Below are 14,833 nucleotides of genomic sequence, written 5' to 3'. Positions count from 1 at the left end.
TTGGAATTTGAGTTTGAGTATGTGCTAAATTAGTTGGATGGTTGGTTAATTGGTTGTTTGTTAGCTTAAGTTAATGTATATCCTTGAGTAATTGGTTGTTTGATTATATCGAAATGCTTAATACGTTAGAATTGACGCCTCTAGTGAAAAACCTAAATAGACGAGACCGAGAGGAGAGTTTATCATTAGATAGTTTGATATGATTATGCTGAGTAGTGAGACCGAAAGGTAATCTATATGCCTAGGTGAGACCAGGAGGTAATCTTATATGGTATCTTTTAGTTTAGGATGAGATCGAGAGGAGATTCCTTACTAAAAGTGGCAACTAATAAAATCGATATAGGTTCATTAGTTTAAATAGTACTCAACTAATCAATCGATCGTCGTTTAATCATTTACATTTTCTAAAACATTAAGAAGAAGCTTTAGCTTAGTTAATTTAATTAATAGTTTAATTTTGGTTTATAAACAATTTTATTTGAACTTGAACTAATAATTTCCAACTTGATTAGATTAGTAATTGCTTAACTTGTAATTAACTTGATAAACACATTTACCCACTTGAAAATCCTTTGGGTTCGACCCCTTGGAATACTCTGTTGTTCCATCGGACAATATAAACATTACAATTGACACTGCACGCTTGCAGTAAAATCGCACTTTAAATTTGCTTTATAAAATCACATATTTTCTATGCACAAGCGTGACGTGGTCAATAACCAATCCTGTACAAGCACACATAAAACTCTATTGGCATGCTAATCGTATCCTAACCTTTACTGAGTTCAAACGAGCCTATTTTTCACTTATAATCATCATTTTACAATTAAGTCCAATTCTCACATTTTTAACCAATTCACAACCAAACACATGTAATTATAATTCATACACAATAATTTATATATCAAAGAATACCATATGAACTTACCTAGAATAAACAACAAACAATTTGAATCTTTAAGGATTATTTGTCAATTTTGGCTTTTCCTCGATTATCTCCGGTTTGATTCAATTCTAAATCAATTGTTGGCCAAAAGTTTGAAAGGTTCCAAAGTTTTATTTCTTTCTCATGCCATGAAAAAGAAGATGGAGAGAAAATGACATTTTTTTATCTTATCTTTAACTTATATACTTTAATTAAAAATTATTTAACCTTAATTAATTAACCTAATCAAAATTAACAAAAATTAGTGGATGAAAACATTATTTTCCACTATTGGATGACACAAAATGGTTTATTTACCATTTTGAACCTTTAATTATTTAAAGATCTATAGCGATAAAACTTTTACAATTTAGTCCATGTACCTTAATTAAGCAATTAATAGGCAAAATTGAAGGACTAAAATTTAATAAACTTTTATAGAAAATCCGCAAGTATTCATACTTAATATTTATAGACTTGATTTACGAAAATAGAGTTCCAAAACTGCCTTTTTCGGCACCACTGAAGATTAGGCTGTTACATTGGATGAGCTTTCTTTTTGCTTCTTTACTCTTTTTCCACTTCTTTCCCCTTATCAAGACCTTGATGTTCAATTCTTTTCTCTTTCTCTTCATTTTCATGTCACAAATATATAAATTTTAATATCAAAACAATGGTCAAGCATTGTTTCCATGCACTTTTTATGAAATAAACATGAAATTCATGAAGAAACCTTATCAACTTTACCTTGGTCTTTTACACCTAAACCTAAATTCAATTTTCTCTCTCCTCCAACACGAGCACTAGTTGATTCTACAAGAAATTAAGCTTGCTATGAGTTTGTTCTATTGATTTCACTAAAATTTTAAGAAAGAAATTGAAGAAATCAAACTTGAGATGATTAAATATGGCGGATTTTCTCTCTCCTCCAACACGAGAACTAGTTGATTCTACAAGAAATTAAGCTTGCTATGAGTTTATTCTATTGATTTCACTAACATTTTAAGAAAGAAATTGAAGAAATCAAGCTTGAGATGATTAAATATGGCGGAAAGGACCTAGTTGGAATAAAATGGAAAGAAATGATAGTCCCTACATCTTTCTATCATAAAAATGTATTGAATTTAAAAATATATATTAAGATATCTATAGCATATATAAAAGCATGAGTTAGGAAATACTTTTCAACCGGCGAGAATACCCTTGATTGTTTATTATATTACTAATTTGACATTAGAATAATAATTTATTTGTATTATTATGTGATAATAACAAAATTAATATTAATGAATACAAAATTATATTAATTTGAAATTAGTTGATTTAGTCATATCTTTTAAAAGATTTACTTAAAAATAACAAATTATATTATTAATTAATAAAATTATAAATCTATAAAATAATTTAAAATAATCGGATAAATTAAAAAATAAAAAGCAAGTTTTTAATTAAATAAATATCGTTTTATATATAAATATGATTTTATTTTAAATATAATAATTAATAATGTTAAAATCATTTTTATAATTAATCTATAATAAATATTATACAAATAAAAACATGAGTTAGGAAAAACTTTTGAATTGATGTATAATAGAGTTATTATTTGAATAAAATTGTAAGTATCTTAATTATCCCTTTAATATTCAACTACCTCCTCTATTAACACTAATAATTCCTATTTTATTTACTTGAAAATTCTAACTCGTATATTCTCGAATTAGCATTATTCATAATTTAGAGTGTTTAGATTTATAAATAAATGCTAAAATCTTAGACCCTAAGCCCTTAAACCCAAGATCTTAAATCCGAGAATTATTAATATTTATTTATAATAGTTGCAATTAATGTTTAATTATATTTAAATAAAATTATTAATATTTATTTACTAGTTCTCCATATTTTTTCTTTAATTATTCATTGATAATATATGAGATTTATGCACCGATGGTGTATCAAATATTGTTTCTAAAAGAAAATATCTTAAATTATTTTTCAGTTTAGTTGAAAGAAAAAAAAAAGAGTTCCAAACCTCGAGTTATCATTGTTAAAGAACTCTACTCGAATGTCAACCGGGACTAAATAAAATTATACTCGTAACATAAAACAGGTAAAAACAACCATAGTGAAAAAAAAAGAGAGGGGGACATGCCACATGTAATAAATAGGGAAACAATGCTTGTTGCCATAGCAAGCAACTTCATTTATTCTTTCGTTGTTTGTTGGGCAGGAAAAGTTTATTCCACCAATCTGAAGTTAAAAGTTAAGCATCCTTTGGGTTTAATAATACAAATTAGATAATTGTATATGTGGATTCCATTTCCCTTTTCTGAAGCAACCCTCGAATAAGGTTTAGGAATATAAGCTATTTCTTTGAATTGAAGCAGCTTCGCTTTCATTTTATAGGAAAAAGTGAGCATACATGCACTAATGATTAATTCATTTTCCTGGTTAAAAAAGAGAGAGGAGGTTCTTGCTTATATATTTAGTTATCTTTGTCACAAGCGTCATCTAGCTCAGAACCAATTGTCTTCTCTTTTGGTCAAAAGTTTTCAGCCATGGCTTCTGGAGGATCGAAATCAGCTGCAACAATGCTGTTGTTCCTCAACCTTGGGCTCTATATCATTGTAACAATAGTAGCTGGATGGGCAATAAATCATGCAATTGAAAGAACTCATGAAACAGGTAATGTTAATTGCTTGAATGCTTTTGATGATATTTTAGGGTCGTTTTCTGTTTGGGGGATGATTACATTCACATACTATATGTGGGAATGAATGAATGAATTATTGCAATGCACTTTTGCAGCATCAGTTTTATCAATCCCAGCTCGTATATTTCCTATATTCTTTCCAATGGGAAACATGGCCACCGGTTTCTTTGTCATTTTCGCGCTCATTGCGGGTGTTGTGGGCGTCTCCACCTCAGTTACTGGTCTCACCAATGTTTTTCAATGGGATGCCCCTAATTTAAATGCAGCCGCTGCTTCATCCCTCCTCACTTGGGCACTCACTTTGCTAGCCATGGGGTCAGTATATACCTCCCAAACTAATCCTTCTTTTTTTCCTTCATTATCAGCAGTGAATCCAGGAATTATGTGACGGACCCGGATAAAAACTAAAAGATCTTGGAGGTCAAACAAAAAAAAACAATGTATTTTAGCTTAAATTGAATTTTAAACTTTAAAAAAGGATCAAGATTGTAATTGTTCAATTTAAATAAAAACTAATAGGGATTGAGTTGAACAATTTACATTTGAGAGGAACTAAAATCATGATTATACCATTCAGTCAAGGGGGTAGGCCCTGCTGCTTAGTTATGAAATTCATTCCTCCATAAAGATTGACTATTTAACCCTCTACCGGATTTATCAGAATTTCATCATTACACATGAAAGTTAAAAAACTATGCCAATTGAATAATTTTTAAATTGTGAGTTTAAAATTTTACAATTTTACAAAGAATCAGTAAAAATCAACCGTTTAATAAATTAATAAAAATCGTAATTCAAATTAATATGTTTATTCACAATTAAATAATGAACTAGCTTACGATAGATTAAAACAAAAAAACACTTCTGTCAAATTTATATTTAGACTATATATATACACATTTAAACATGCATTTGACCCACTATTATATAATTTGCAGATTGGCATGCAAAGAGATCAACATTGGCTGGACAGATGCCAATTTGGTAAGCCATATTTAATTTCAACCTCAAAAATGAAAAAAAAAAAAGGATTTCATGTAATTCCAAGTTCTGTTAGAAATTGAAATTGTTGGATTGAAATTAATGCAGCGGACTTTGGAAGTGATGACAATAATTGTGAGCGGCACGCAGCTGTTTTGCACGGGTGCTATCCACGCTGGGGCTGAAGATGATGCTCTAAACAGAATGCCATCTGCTTCTGCTGGAACAGTTTGAGCTTTTCATGTCTTTAAGTCGTCCAATGATAACATAACCAAAAGTGTTGATATAATATGATCTTGGCACCATAAGTTATGATCGATAAATCGCTGAATTTCCAACTTGAGTGTCTTTCAATTACAATCTTGTGAAATTTCATTTTCATTATATACTTCTCTTGAAATAATACATTTATTTCTTATTTAATACTTATAAAATCTCGAACCAAGATATAATAAATGTCCCATACTCGTGAGATATAATCTTATGAATATATAAGACTATCACTAATTAACAAAAATTGAAGTATACTAAAACATCAAATATAAAAATTATACAGTTATAATCTCATAAAACAGTTATAATTTCTGTTTTAAAAATAAGTTCTAATAAATAAATCAACTTAAAAATAAACTTAAAATCTAATGATTTCGTAGTATCAAAATCTAAAATTTTTAAAATGTCTTAAAAGTTCTAAAAAACGTAAAGTTATCATAAATAATTAGTCCCTATATTTTTCATGTTCATAAGAAAATCAAAATCTGTAAAAATAATAAGATAAAGTGAGTTTAACTACTAAGGTAATTGACACTTTCCATTTTTGGGTTAGTAGGAAAACATTTAAGTCAAATATTTAGTAAAAATGCAAAATTTATATGAGTAACATAATTCAAAGCATATTTCATGCCAAAACAATAAAGAGAAATTAATAATTTCAAAAATTGTAATTATTCTACCACTGTCAGTGGAGTAGAAAAACTCCACAAGCAAATCTAAAATAATGCCAAATGTTTTCTTTGATTGTTTAATTATTATTTCATTATATCCTAAATACAAATGTCATAAACCTACACTTGTAGAGTTTTTTTAAACAACTACTAGTGTATAGGATAATTATCTTTTATAAAATACCAATAGATAAAAATAAACTCCTTTTTTTTTTTTCTATACTCACTGTTAACCCTAGTGACAAATGTCATACACCACAATTAACCCTAATGGTAACGGGGTTGGAAAAAAAACCACTATTCACCTCATTGATAATGAGTCAAAATTACTATTCTAAATCTTCGGCACAGTTGAAATCATTTCTAAGCACAAAATACATATTGATATGATTAATGTTTAACCCCCATTTGATAGGGCCGAAACATAACATACTAGGAGCAAATTCAAAATAATTAGGGATTAGATATTAGGGGTTAAGAGTTAGGGATTTAGGGGCTGGGTTAGGGTTTTGGGTTTTGATTAATTATTTTTTAAATTTCTATTTTAAATATGTTCTTATATAATTGTAAAAGAGAGAATAATAAATTAAATATATTGAAATTATCAATATAGTTTAAATTATTTAAGAGATATATAATAGATAGACTTTATATGTATTGAATGGTTAATTTAGGGTTTAAGGTTAAGGTTTACTTAAGATTGGTTAAATGATTAAATTTTATACAATTAATTAATGTTTTATATTTAAAAAATTAATCTAAACCATTTGATATATTTAAATATTAGTTTAAATAGAATTAATAAATAAGTTAAAAAATAATAGATTCATATGGATATTTAGGTATAATTATTTATTTTGGAGAGGATCAAATTATAAGAAATAAAATTAAAATACAAAAATAGTTAAATGATAAAATTTTATACAATTAATTAATATTTTATATTTAAAAAATTAATCTAAAGTATTTGATATATTTAAATATTAGTTTAAATAGAATTAATAAATAAGTTAAAAAAAGTAATAGATTCATATGGATATTTAGGTATAATTATTTATTTTGGAGAGGACCAAATTATAAGAAATAAAATTAAAATACAAAAAAAAATGATTTTTGTTCAAAATAAAATAATTTTTACCGCAAAAAATAAGCAATAGCGGCGTTTTTTATAGAAAACGCCACAAAAATGATTTAACTTTATAAAATGGCGCCATTTTACCCCAATTTTTCCCCCCTAAAATCCCTAATCTTCAGACTTTTCTTCACTCCCGTTTTCTTCAGACTTTTCATATCCCACTTCCTTCTCATTATCTCTCTCTCTCGGTCTCATTTCAATTTTTCCCCTCATTCTTTTTCGTGAGAGGGAGAACCCAAAGATTTTGTCTGCCGTTTCTTTTTTTTTTTTTTGGTGATATTGAAATCCACTAAATCACATAAAAAAAGAAATTGGGGCAATATATTGGATCCATACCATTAACATATAAAGAGATGGAGAATGGAGGAGTAGAGAATGTCTACGCCCACGGCGATGGCAACGGCAATGGGCAGGCGGCGTAGTATACTTATTGGGTGAGAGAAACGATGGCGGACACTACTTCGCTCCCTGTTCCTAAGAAGCTCAATGTTCAAGACATCCTTTCAACTCAATCTCAGTCTACATCTCTTGGTTCTGTTTGGAATAAGGTAATGCATTATTATTATTATTTTTTTAAATTTGCATTTTCTATGCTCATGTTTGTGATCTGATCTAGGGTTTTATTAATGGGTATTTCAGATTTTCGTACATTTCAATGATTTTGTTTAATGTTTTTTTGGTCCTTGTTCACCATAGGCTGGAACTTGGGCTTCATTGGATTTATCTTGTGGCAAGGCACCAAGTGTGTTGGTGATGTGAGTTATTTTTCTTACTTCTATTTGTGTTTTTGTCTTATAATGTTATTTGACTCCATTGATGTAAGCTTAACTAAACAATAGCTATGGCTGTATACATAGATATTAACCTTATTTTATGGTGGATTTTTCTTGTTTGAGCAGGCTTTTTTGGTGACTGTACGAAACAAGAAGCGTGTTGGCTATACATATGAATTGACATTAAAAATCAAGGGTAAGTGGGTCTAAATATGGTATTATGCCTTTGCTTTCTAAGCTTATTTATCACTTTGTTGATCAAATTGGGATCTAAATGGAAATCAGGGGAGTGGCATCTACGGGAGGAGAAGAAGACGGTTAAGGGCGATATTGATATCCCAGAATTTTCATTTGGTGAGCTCGATGATTTGCAGGCATGCTTGAATTGAGAGATAACTGTTTGGTTTAGAAGAGATAGAGGATAAACTTGTTGAATAAATCTTGGTATACCTAAATGCAAACATGTTATGATGCATGGGCCTATGGTATAAATTCTATGATATGTTATGATGGATAGGCCTTTGGTATAAATTCAATGATTGCCAGTGCTAGGATAGTGTTTATTGTAGAATATGTCTCTTACATGAAATTGCCAAGTGGCAAATATATGGCATAAACTAATGAACCAAAGAATTGGTGTTGCAATGGTTGTTTTATTGTAGAAAAGGAGGTTGGAACAAAATAGTGAGAAGCATAATGGTGGGAATTAATGAGAGAAATTGAAACAATAAACCAGTAGAGTATACTATTGAATTTGAAAAAAAATTGACCAAATATTAATTCTAACTGATAGAATTTACTGTTTTAGGTACACTTAAAATATTAATTCTAAGTGATGGAAAATGCTTGTCAAGCATTAGACAATGGAGACAACAGTGGGAACCTTAACATGACCATTTTTCGGCAGGTAAGCAAGTAGATATTAGCTGAAAGATTATCTATTTCTTTTTCCACTTTGTAATTATTACGATATTAGTTTGACTAAAAGCATTTTCATAATCTCTATGTACTATCTAATTTATTATGTTCTATGCTTATAGTTTTGTTAATATTAATACATAAATGTAGAAACAATTTTGCAAGTACGTGTTATTAATTTATTATTTGTGTTATTAATTTATTATTTTAAATTCTAAAACTAAATTCATTGTGTTTTTTGCTTTTACTAATTTATTATTTTAAATTCTAAAACTAAATCACTTAGCATCTGCAAGATAATGATTTTTTTTTTTGCTTTTAGTTTAATTGATTTTATTATATTTATCTTTTGTCCTCGTGGACAACTTTTGGTACTATATTCTTAGATAAGATCTTCATCATTTTTCCAAGTTCCAATTTCTTCTTTACTTATATTTGCGTTGATTCTTATTTTTCCCTTTTCTCTCTCTCTCTCTCTCAAGTTGTTGGGTTAACTAAGCTCTCTGTTTATTAGATAAAGCATGTTTACATTTGTGAAGCAACATTGTCAAAGTGGTTGATTGAATTTGAGAATACTAACGCTGGAGCCTTAACGGTTTGTATCTCTTTACTTGTGCATGGTAATGCAGAACTACTTTGTTCCAGGAAACTGATAATGGAATAAGATTGAAAATTAGTAACCATGAAATGAAGAACCATAATTGATGTTTACAATAGTTTGGGACTTTTTTCACTTTTGATGTTGATGTGACTTCCTATCTGCATTTGGTACTAAGTAGAGCATGCTGGCATAATCTGTTCTATATGGATTGCAGCATCTTATGGGAGAAAAGATATGTTGTTGTTGTCGTAATTGTAACACGTGTCATTACTATTATTATTTTTTGTATGGTAGAATTTGATTAGTGAATCTTTACTACTATTACTCTTATTGATTATGTCCACTCATCTAAATAATTTTATGAAAAATTTGATGCCAATTTTTTATCATTACAACAAGTGTTATGTTGAATTTGTTGTATTATGCATGTAGTTAACTTTTCCTCTGTTGCATTTATTTTCTAAATATTGATTTCATTTCTTGAAAATACCTTCATTGATTTAAACTTATGACCAGATGGAGGAGTTTACGGAAAGGAGAGGGAGCTTCGAACTAGTTCACTAACTAGAAAACAACCAAATACTGGGTCAAAAGAAACCAGCTTAGATGAAGTGCTATGTAGGCACAAGGAGAGAAAACCTTTTGCCTATGGACTTTGTAATGAATGTTATGAAGAGGTGAGCACCCATGTACCTACTAGGTTTTCCTATCTTCTTTTGCCCACTACAATTGTACCACTGGAAATTGTTCTATCATTGAAGCTCAAGTTCATGTTGTTACTGGTTGGTGCAGTTCATGAAGGTTTCAGGAGGGCTCGATGGAGGATCAGATCCACCTGCATTCCAGCGTGCTGAGAAAGAGAGACTGTCAAAATTATCTATTGAGGAAAATGCTAAAGTATGTTCTGTAATCATACTTTCTAAAGGTTTAAGGACAGTGACAAGTTGAAAATCCTAATTGTAATCACTTGATATAATTTACTTTGCGAGAGTCATGTTGGCACTCAAGTTATTCTCTCACAATACACTTCTTGTAACACCCCTTACCCGAGACCGTTGCCGGAGTCGAGCATGAGGCGTTACTTGACTTAACTTAAAAGTTCGGGGCATAAAAATTTACATTAAAAATTAATTTCACCATTCACAAATAAGCTGTCCACCTGCGCAGCAGTCACTAAAATAATTATAACTCAAGCTACAAAAATAAAAATTTAGATCCGTAAATTTTCCCTGAAAATAGACTCATATTTAAATTAGCCATAAAGTTTTCAGAATTTTAAGTTTAGCCAATTAGTACAGTTTATTAGTTGAAGTATCCCCTGTTTCACTGATCGATTATCCTGACCACTCATCACTAAAATTTAATTATCTCTTATTACAGACTTCATATGGTGATTCCACTTATTTCTACTAAAAATATACTCATTAAGAAATCTATACATATAAATTATAACTCATAATTCCTTCTGTACAATTTTAATGAATTTCTAAAGTCAGAACAGGGGACTTCAAAAACATTCTTGCCCTATTTCACTAAAATTCAAATATCTAAAATTATATAATTCTTTTGCTTACTCTACTTCTTTCATGTGAAAGTAGACTCATTCAGATTTAATTTCATATCTCACTCAACTTATAATTCTATTTCCACTATTTTAGTGATTTTTCAAAGTTACATCAATGCTGCTGTCCAAAAACTATTCCATTGAAATTTTAAAAAAAATTCAATATAACCCTTTATAATTACATAACCTTCCCTGCAATTTCAAATCACAACCAACTTCAGTATTTCAACTACTTCACTTGAATACTAATGAAGTTCAACCAATCAACCATTTCATACTAAAAACATGTATTTTTTTCAATGTCTAACACAACAATCACATTCAAATTAACTTTGCATACATAGTCATTCATTCTATTACTTTTTACTTCAATTCCCTATACATGCCATATAAATCCAAAAAGTTATTTAACAAAATCTACCGGAGTAAATCTGGATAGTGTGATCGTTGTTGTAGATCCGATCCTCCAAAATATATATATACGTCAATCTACAAGAAACAGTAAACACAGACCAGTAAGCTTACAGAAAGCTTAGTAAGTTCACAGGCTCATAATAAAATCTTACCAAAATTTCACTAACAACATTAACAAACTAATAAAAATTCAACATTTCCTGCCAACCACAATCTCAAATAATAAATATATCCAATCGATCTCAATATCAGATGTCAACTTCTATTCCGACATTTAGTTTCAATTGCACTTACAAATACCTGTCAAATTAAGGATCGTCTTACGGAATTGAGTACATCATTTGCCGGTGCCACGATTTGCTTGAACATTTCACATTGCTATAACTCAATATGGTTTTCTTCCTTGAAATACCATACCTACTTTTCACAACTCAGTATGGCTTTCTTCATTGAAACACCATACCTACTTTTCACAACTCAGTATGGTTTTCTTCACCGAAACACCGTACCTACTTTTCATAACTCAGTATGGTTTTCTTCACCAAAACACCATACCTACTTTTCATAACTCAGTATAGTTTTCTTCACCGAAACACCATACCTACTTTTCACACTTTGCCATGGATCCACCATGGACTTATCCAATCAATTAAATGCGTTCGTTGCCAAACATGTGTACTCAATCCTGCGTATCCCTTAATTTGAACTAACAATCTCATCTTCTTCTCATTTTACCATAATCATAATTCAAGTAACAATATACAATTTATACAATATATCATTTCCACATTAAAATTAATCATAAAATTCAGCCATATGAACTTACCTGGGCCGATTTGCAGAATTTGTAAAAGTTCAGGGACTAATCAACTACTTTTTCTTTTCCTCGGCTTGCTTCCGGTTCTCGATCTAAAATACAAATTTATTCATTCATCAGCATATAATTCAATTCTAATTCATTTCACAGTTTCTGCCCTTAAATTCTCAAAATTACACTTTTACCCCAAACTTTATAGTTTTTACAATTTGGTCCCTACCCAATTAACCCCTCAATTGATCTAATTTTTCTCAATCAACACCTTTTCCAACTATTTTACACTACTACATAGTCTTTCATATCCAAAACCGCAACACCAAACCCTAATTCCCAACTTTTTCACAATTAGGTCCCTAAAATCAATTTCTATCAAAATTACTTTAATAGAATCATCATATAACAAAATCAAAGCTTTAATTCCATGTTTATTCATCAATGGTAACTTTAAAAATCAGCCATAAGATCAATAACTAATGAAACAATTAGTTGGACCTAATTGTAAAAGTATCAAAACCACAAAAATTAGAAGAAATAATCAAGAATTAAACTTACATGATTCAAATATATGAAAAACCAGCTTGGAGGGACTCTTAAATGGCGTTTTTTGGCTGAGAATTATGAAGAATTGCCTAGAAACTCTTTTAATTGAGATTTTTATTTGTTAACTTTTACAAAATTTCCAATTTTACCCTTATTACATCACTTTTCTAGATTTTTCTTGCCCAACCATCCAGCCCATATAGTTTGGCCCTAATTGCCTTTTAAATCCCTCCTTTTTAATCACTTAAGCTATTTAATCACAATTTAACAAATTTTCCACTATTTTCAATTTAGTCCTTTTTAGTTAATTGACTATCCAAACGTTAAAATTTTCTAACGAAACTTTTATACCAACTCAATGACACTCTAAAAATATTTCTAAAAATACTTATGGCTCGGTTTAAAATATTTGAGGTCTCGATACCTCGTTTTTGATTTTAATTATTTTAATATTTATTTCTAGTACACTATTCACTATTTCAAAAATTTCCCACCTTCACATTTACTTATTCTCACTAAATTAATAATATTTTCTACTCATTTGTCAGATTTAGTGATCTCGAATCACCATTCCGACACCACCGAAAATTCAGGCCATTACAACTCTCCCCCCCTTTTAGGAAATTTCGTCCTCAGATTTATTCCTCAACTCTTTAACCCTTTTAGGAAATTCGGATACTGAGATCTCATCAATTCCTCCGTTTCCCAGGTTGCCTCCTCAGACCCATGTCGATTCCATAACACCTTAACTAGTGGTACACATTTATTCCTCAACTCTTTAACCTCCCGAGCTAAAATTTTCACCGGTTCCTCTGAATAAGTCATGTCGGGTTGGAGCTCTATTTCTGTATGAGGAATTACATGTGATGGATCTGATCTATACCGTCTCAACATAGACACATGAAACACGTTATGAATCTTTTCAAGCTCCGGGGCAAAGCTAATCTATAAGCTATCGGACCGATTCTTTCAATGATTTCATACGGCCCAATAAATCGTGGGCTGAGTTTTCCCTTTCTGCCGAACTGCAAAACTTTCTTCCACGGTGACACTTTAAGAATACACGATCACCCAGATTAAACTATATATCCCTTCTCTTCAAATCTGCATATGCTTTTTGCCGATCGGAGGCAGCTTTTAAACAATCTCGAATAATATGGACTTTTTCTTCAGTTTCTCGAATCAAGTCTACTCCCACCAGTTTCGGTTCACTTAATTCAGACCAATATAATGGAGTTCTACACTTTCTTCCATACAGAGCTTCAAACGGCGCCATTTTAATACTAGTTTGATAACTATTGTTATAAGCAAATTCGGCTAAAGGTAAATACCTTTCCCAGCTACCGCCGAACTCAAGTATACAACACCTTAACATATCTTCTAAAACCTGAATCACTCGCTCTGACTGCCCGTCTGTCTGGGGATGAAAAGCTGTGCTAAAATTTAATTTGGTGCCCAAAGCTTCCTGTAATTTACTCCAAAGTCTCGAGGTAAATCTCGAATCTCGATCTGAAATAATAGATATTGGCACTCCATGTAACCTCACTATCTCAGACACATATAACTCCGCTAACTTTTCGAGCTGATAATCTGCTCTGACTGGAATAAAATGTGCTGACTTAGTTAACCGATCAAAAATCACCCATATCGAATCTTTCTTCTTCGGAGTTACTGGTAATCCAGATACAAAATCCATCGTGACATGTTCCCATTTCCACTCTAGAATCATAATGGGCTGTAACAACCCTCTCGGCACTTGATGCTCAGCTTTCACATGTTGACAAATCAAACATCTTGCTACATACTCACAGATTTCCTGTTTCATTCCAGGCCACCAATACATTTTCTTCAAATCACAATACATTTTTGTACTACCCGGGTGAATAGAACACATACTACTGTGAGCCTCTAATAAAATATCATTTTTCAAGTCTAAGTTATTCGGAACACATATTCTATTACGATAATATAACATACCATTTTCATCAAAGGAGTATTCTGAGCTTAACTTATCTTGAACCATTTGTCGTTTTATCATCAATTTTGGGTCACCATTCTATAACTCCCGAATCCGTTGAAAGAACACGGGTTTAGCCTTTAATTCTGCTAGTACAGAACCATCCTCATTAATAGATAAATGAGTATTCAATGCCCGTAGTGCAAATAATGATGATTTCTGACTAAGTGCATCTGCTACGAAATTTGCTTTCCCTGGGTGATAGTCAATGACAAGATCATAATCTTTCAACAACTCTAACCATCGTCTCTATCTCAAATTTAACCCTTTCTAAGTCATTAAATACTTCAAGCTTTTATGATCAGTATACACGTAACATTTCTCACCGTATAAGTAGTGTCTCCATATCTTCAAAGCAAACACGATCGCTGCCAATTCCAAATCATGTGTAGGATAATTCTTCTCGTGCGGTTTCAGTTGTCGAGAAGCATATGCCACCACTTTGTCTGCCTGCATAAGTACACAGCCCAAACCATTCAGAGACGCATCAC

General features: G+C 30.7%; 1 protein-coding gene, 1 long non-coding RNA gene and 1 pseudogene across 3 annotated transcripts; all 3 read left to right on the top strand.

The window, feature by feature from the left end:
* The first annotated feature begins 3,318 nt into the window (after positions 1 to 3,318).
* Positions 3,319 to 5,042, top strand: LOC105778635 (membrane protein PM19L). The gene is made up of 4 exons (XM_012602374.2): positions 3,319 to 3,610; positions 3,734 to 3,953; positions 4,577 to 4,622; positions 4,728 to 5,042. Exons 1-4 carry the CDS (start codon positions 3,484 to 3,486, stop codon positions 4,851 to 4,853), a joined length of 519 nt encoding a protein of 172 aa, XP_012457828.1. The 5' UTR covers positions 3,319 to 3,483; the 3' UTR covers positions 4,854 to 5,042.
* Positions 5,043 to 6,652: 1,610 nt separating this feature from the next.
* LOC105775434 (uncharacterized) lies at positions 6,653 to 12,304 on the top strand (annotated as a pseudogene).
* On the top strand, positions 8,278 to 10,015 carry LOC128034104 (uncharacterized). Of its 2 annotated transcripts, XR_008190204.1 has the most exons (4): positions 8,278 to 8,378; positions 8,904 to 8,984; positions 9,507 to 9,667; positions 9,783 to 10,015. It is a non-coding gene; the product is annotated as an uncharacterized LOC128034104 (long non-coding RNA). The 2 variants fall into 2 exon arrangements; XR_008190205.1 differs by lacking the exon at positions 8,904 to 8,984 and having other exon boundaries at positions 8,287 to 8,378; positions 9,783 to 10,011.
* Positions 12,305 to 14,833: the final 2,529 nt, after the last annotated feature.

Source organism: Gossypium raimondii, chromosome 10 (genome assembly GCF_025698545.1).
Source record: "Gossypium raimondii isolate GPD5lz chromosome 10, ASM2569854v1, whole genome shotgun sequence".
Lineage (NCBI taxonomy): Eukaryota > Viridiplantae > Streptophyta > Magnoliopsida > Malvales > Malvaceae > Gossypium > Gossypium raimondii.
Note: the sequence above shows the minus strand (reverse complement) of the source record. Positions and strands in the feature narration are given on the sequence as shown.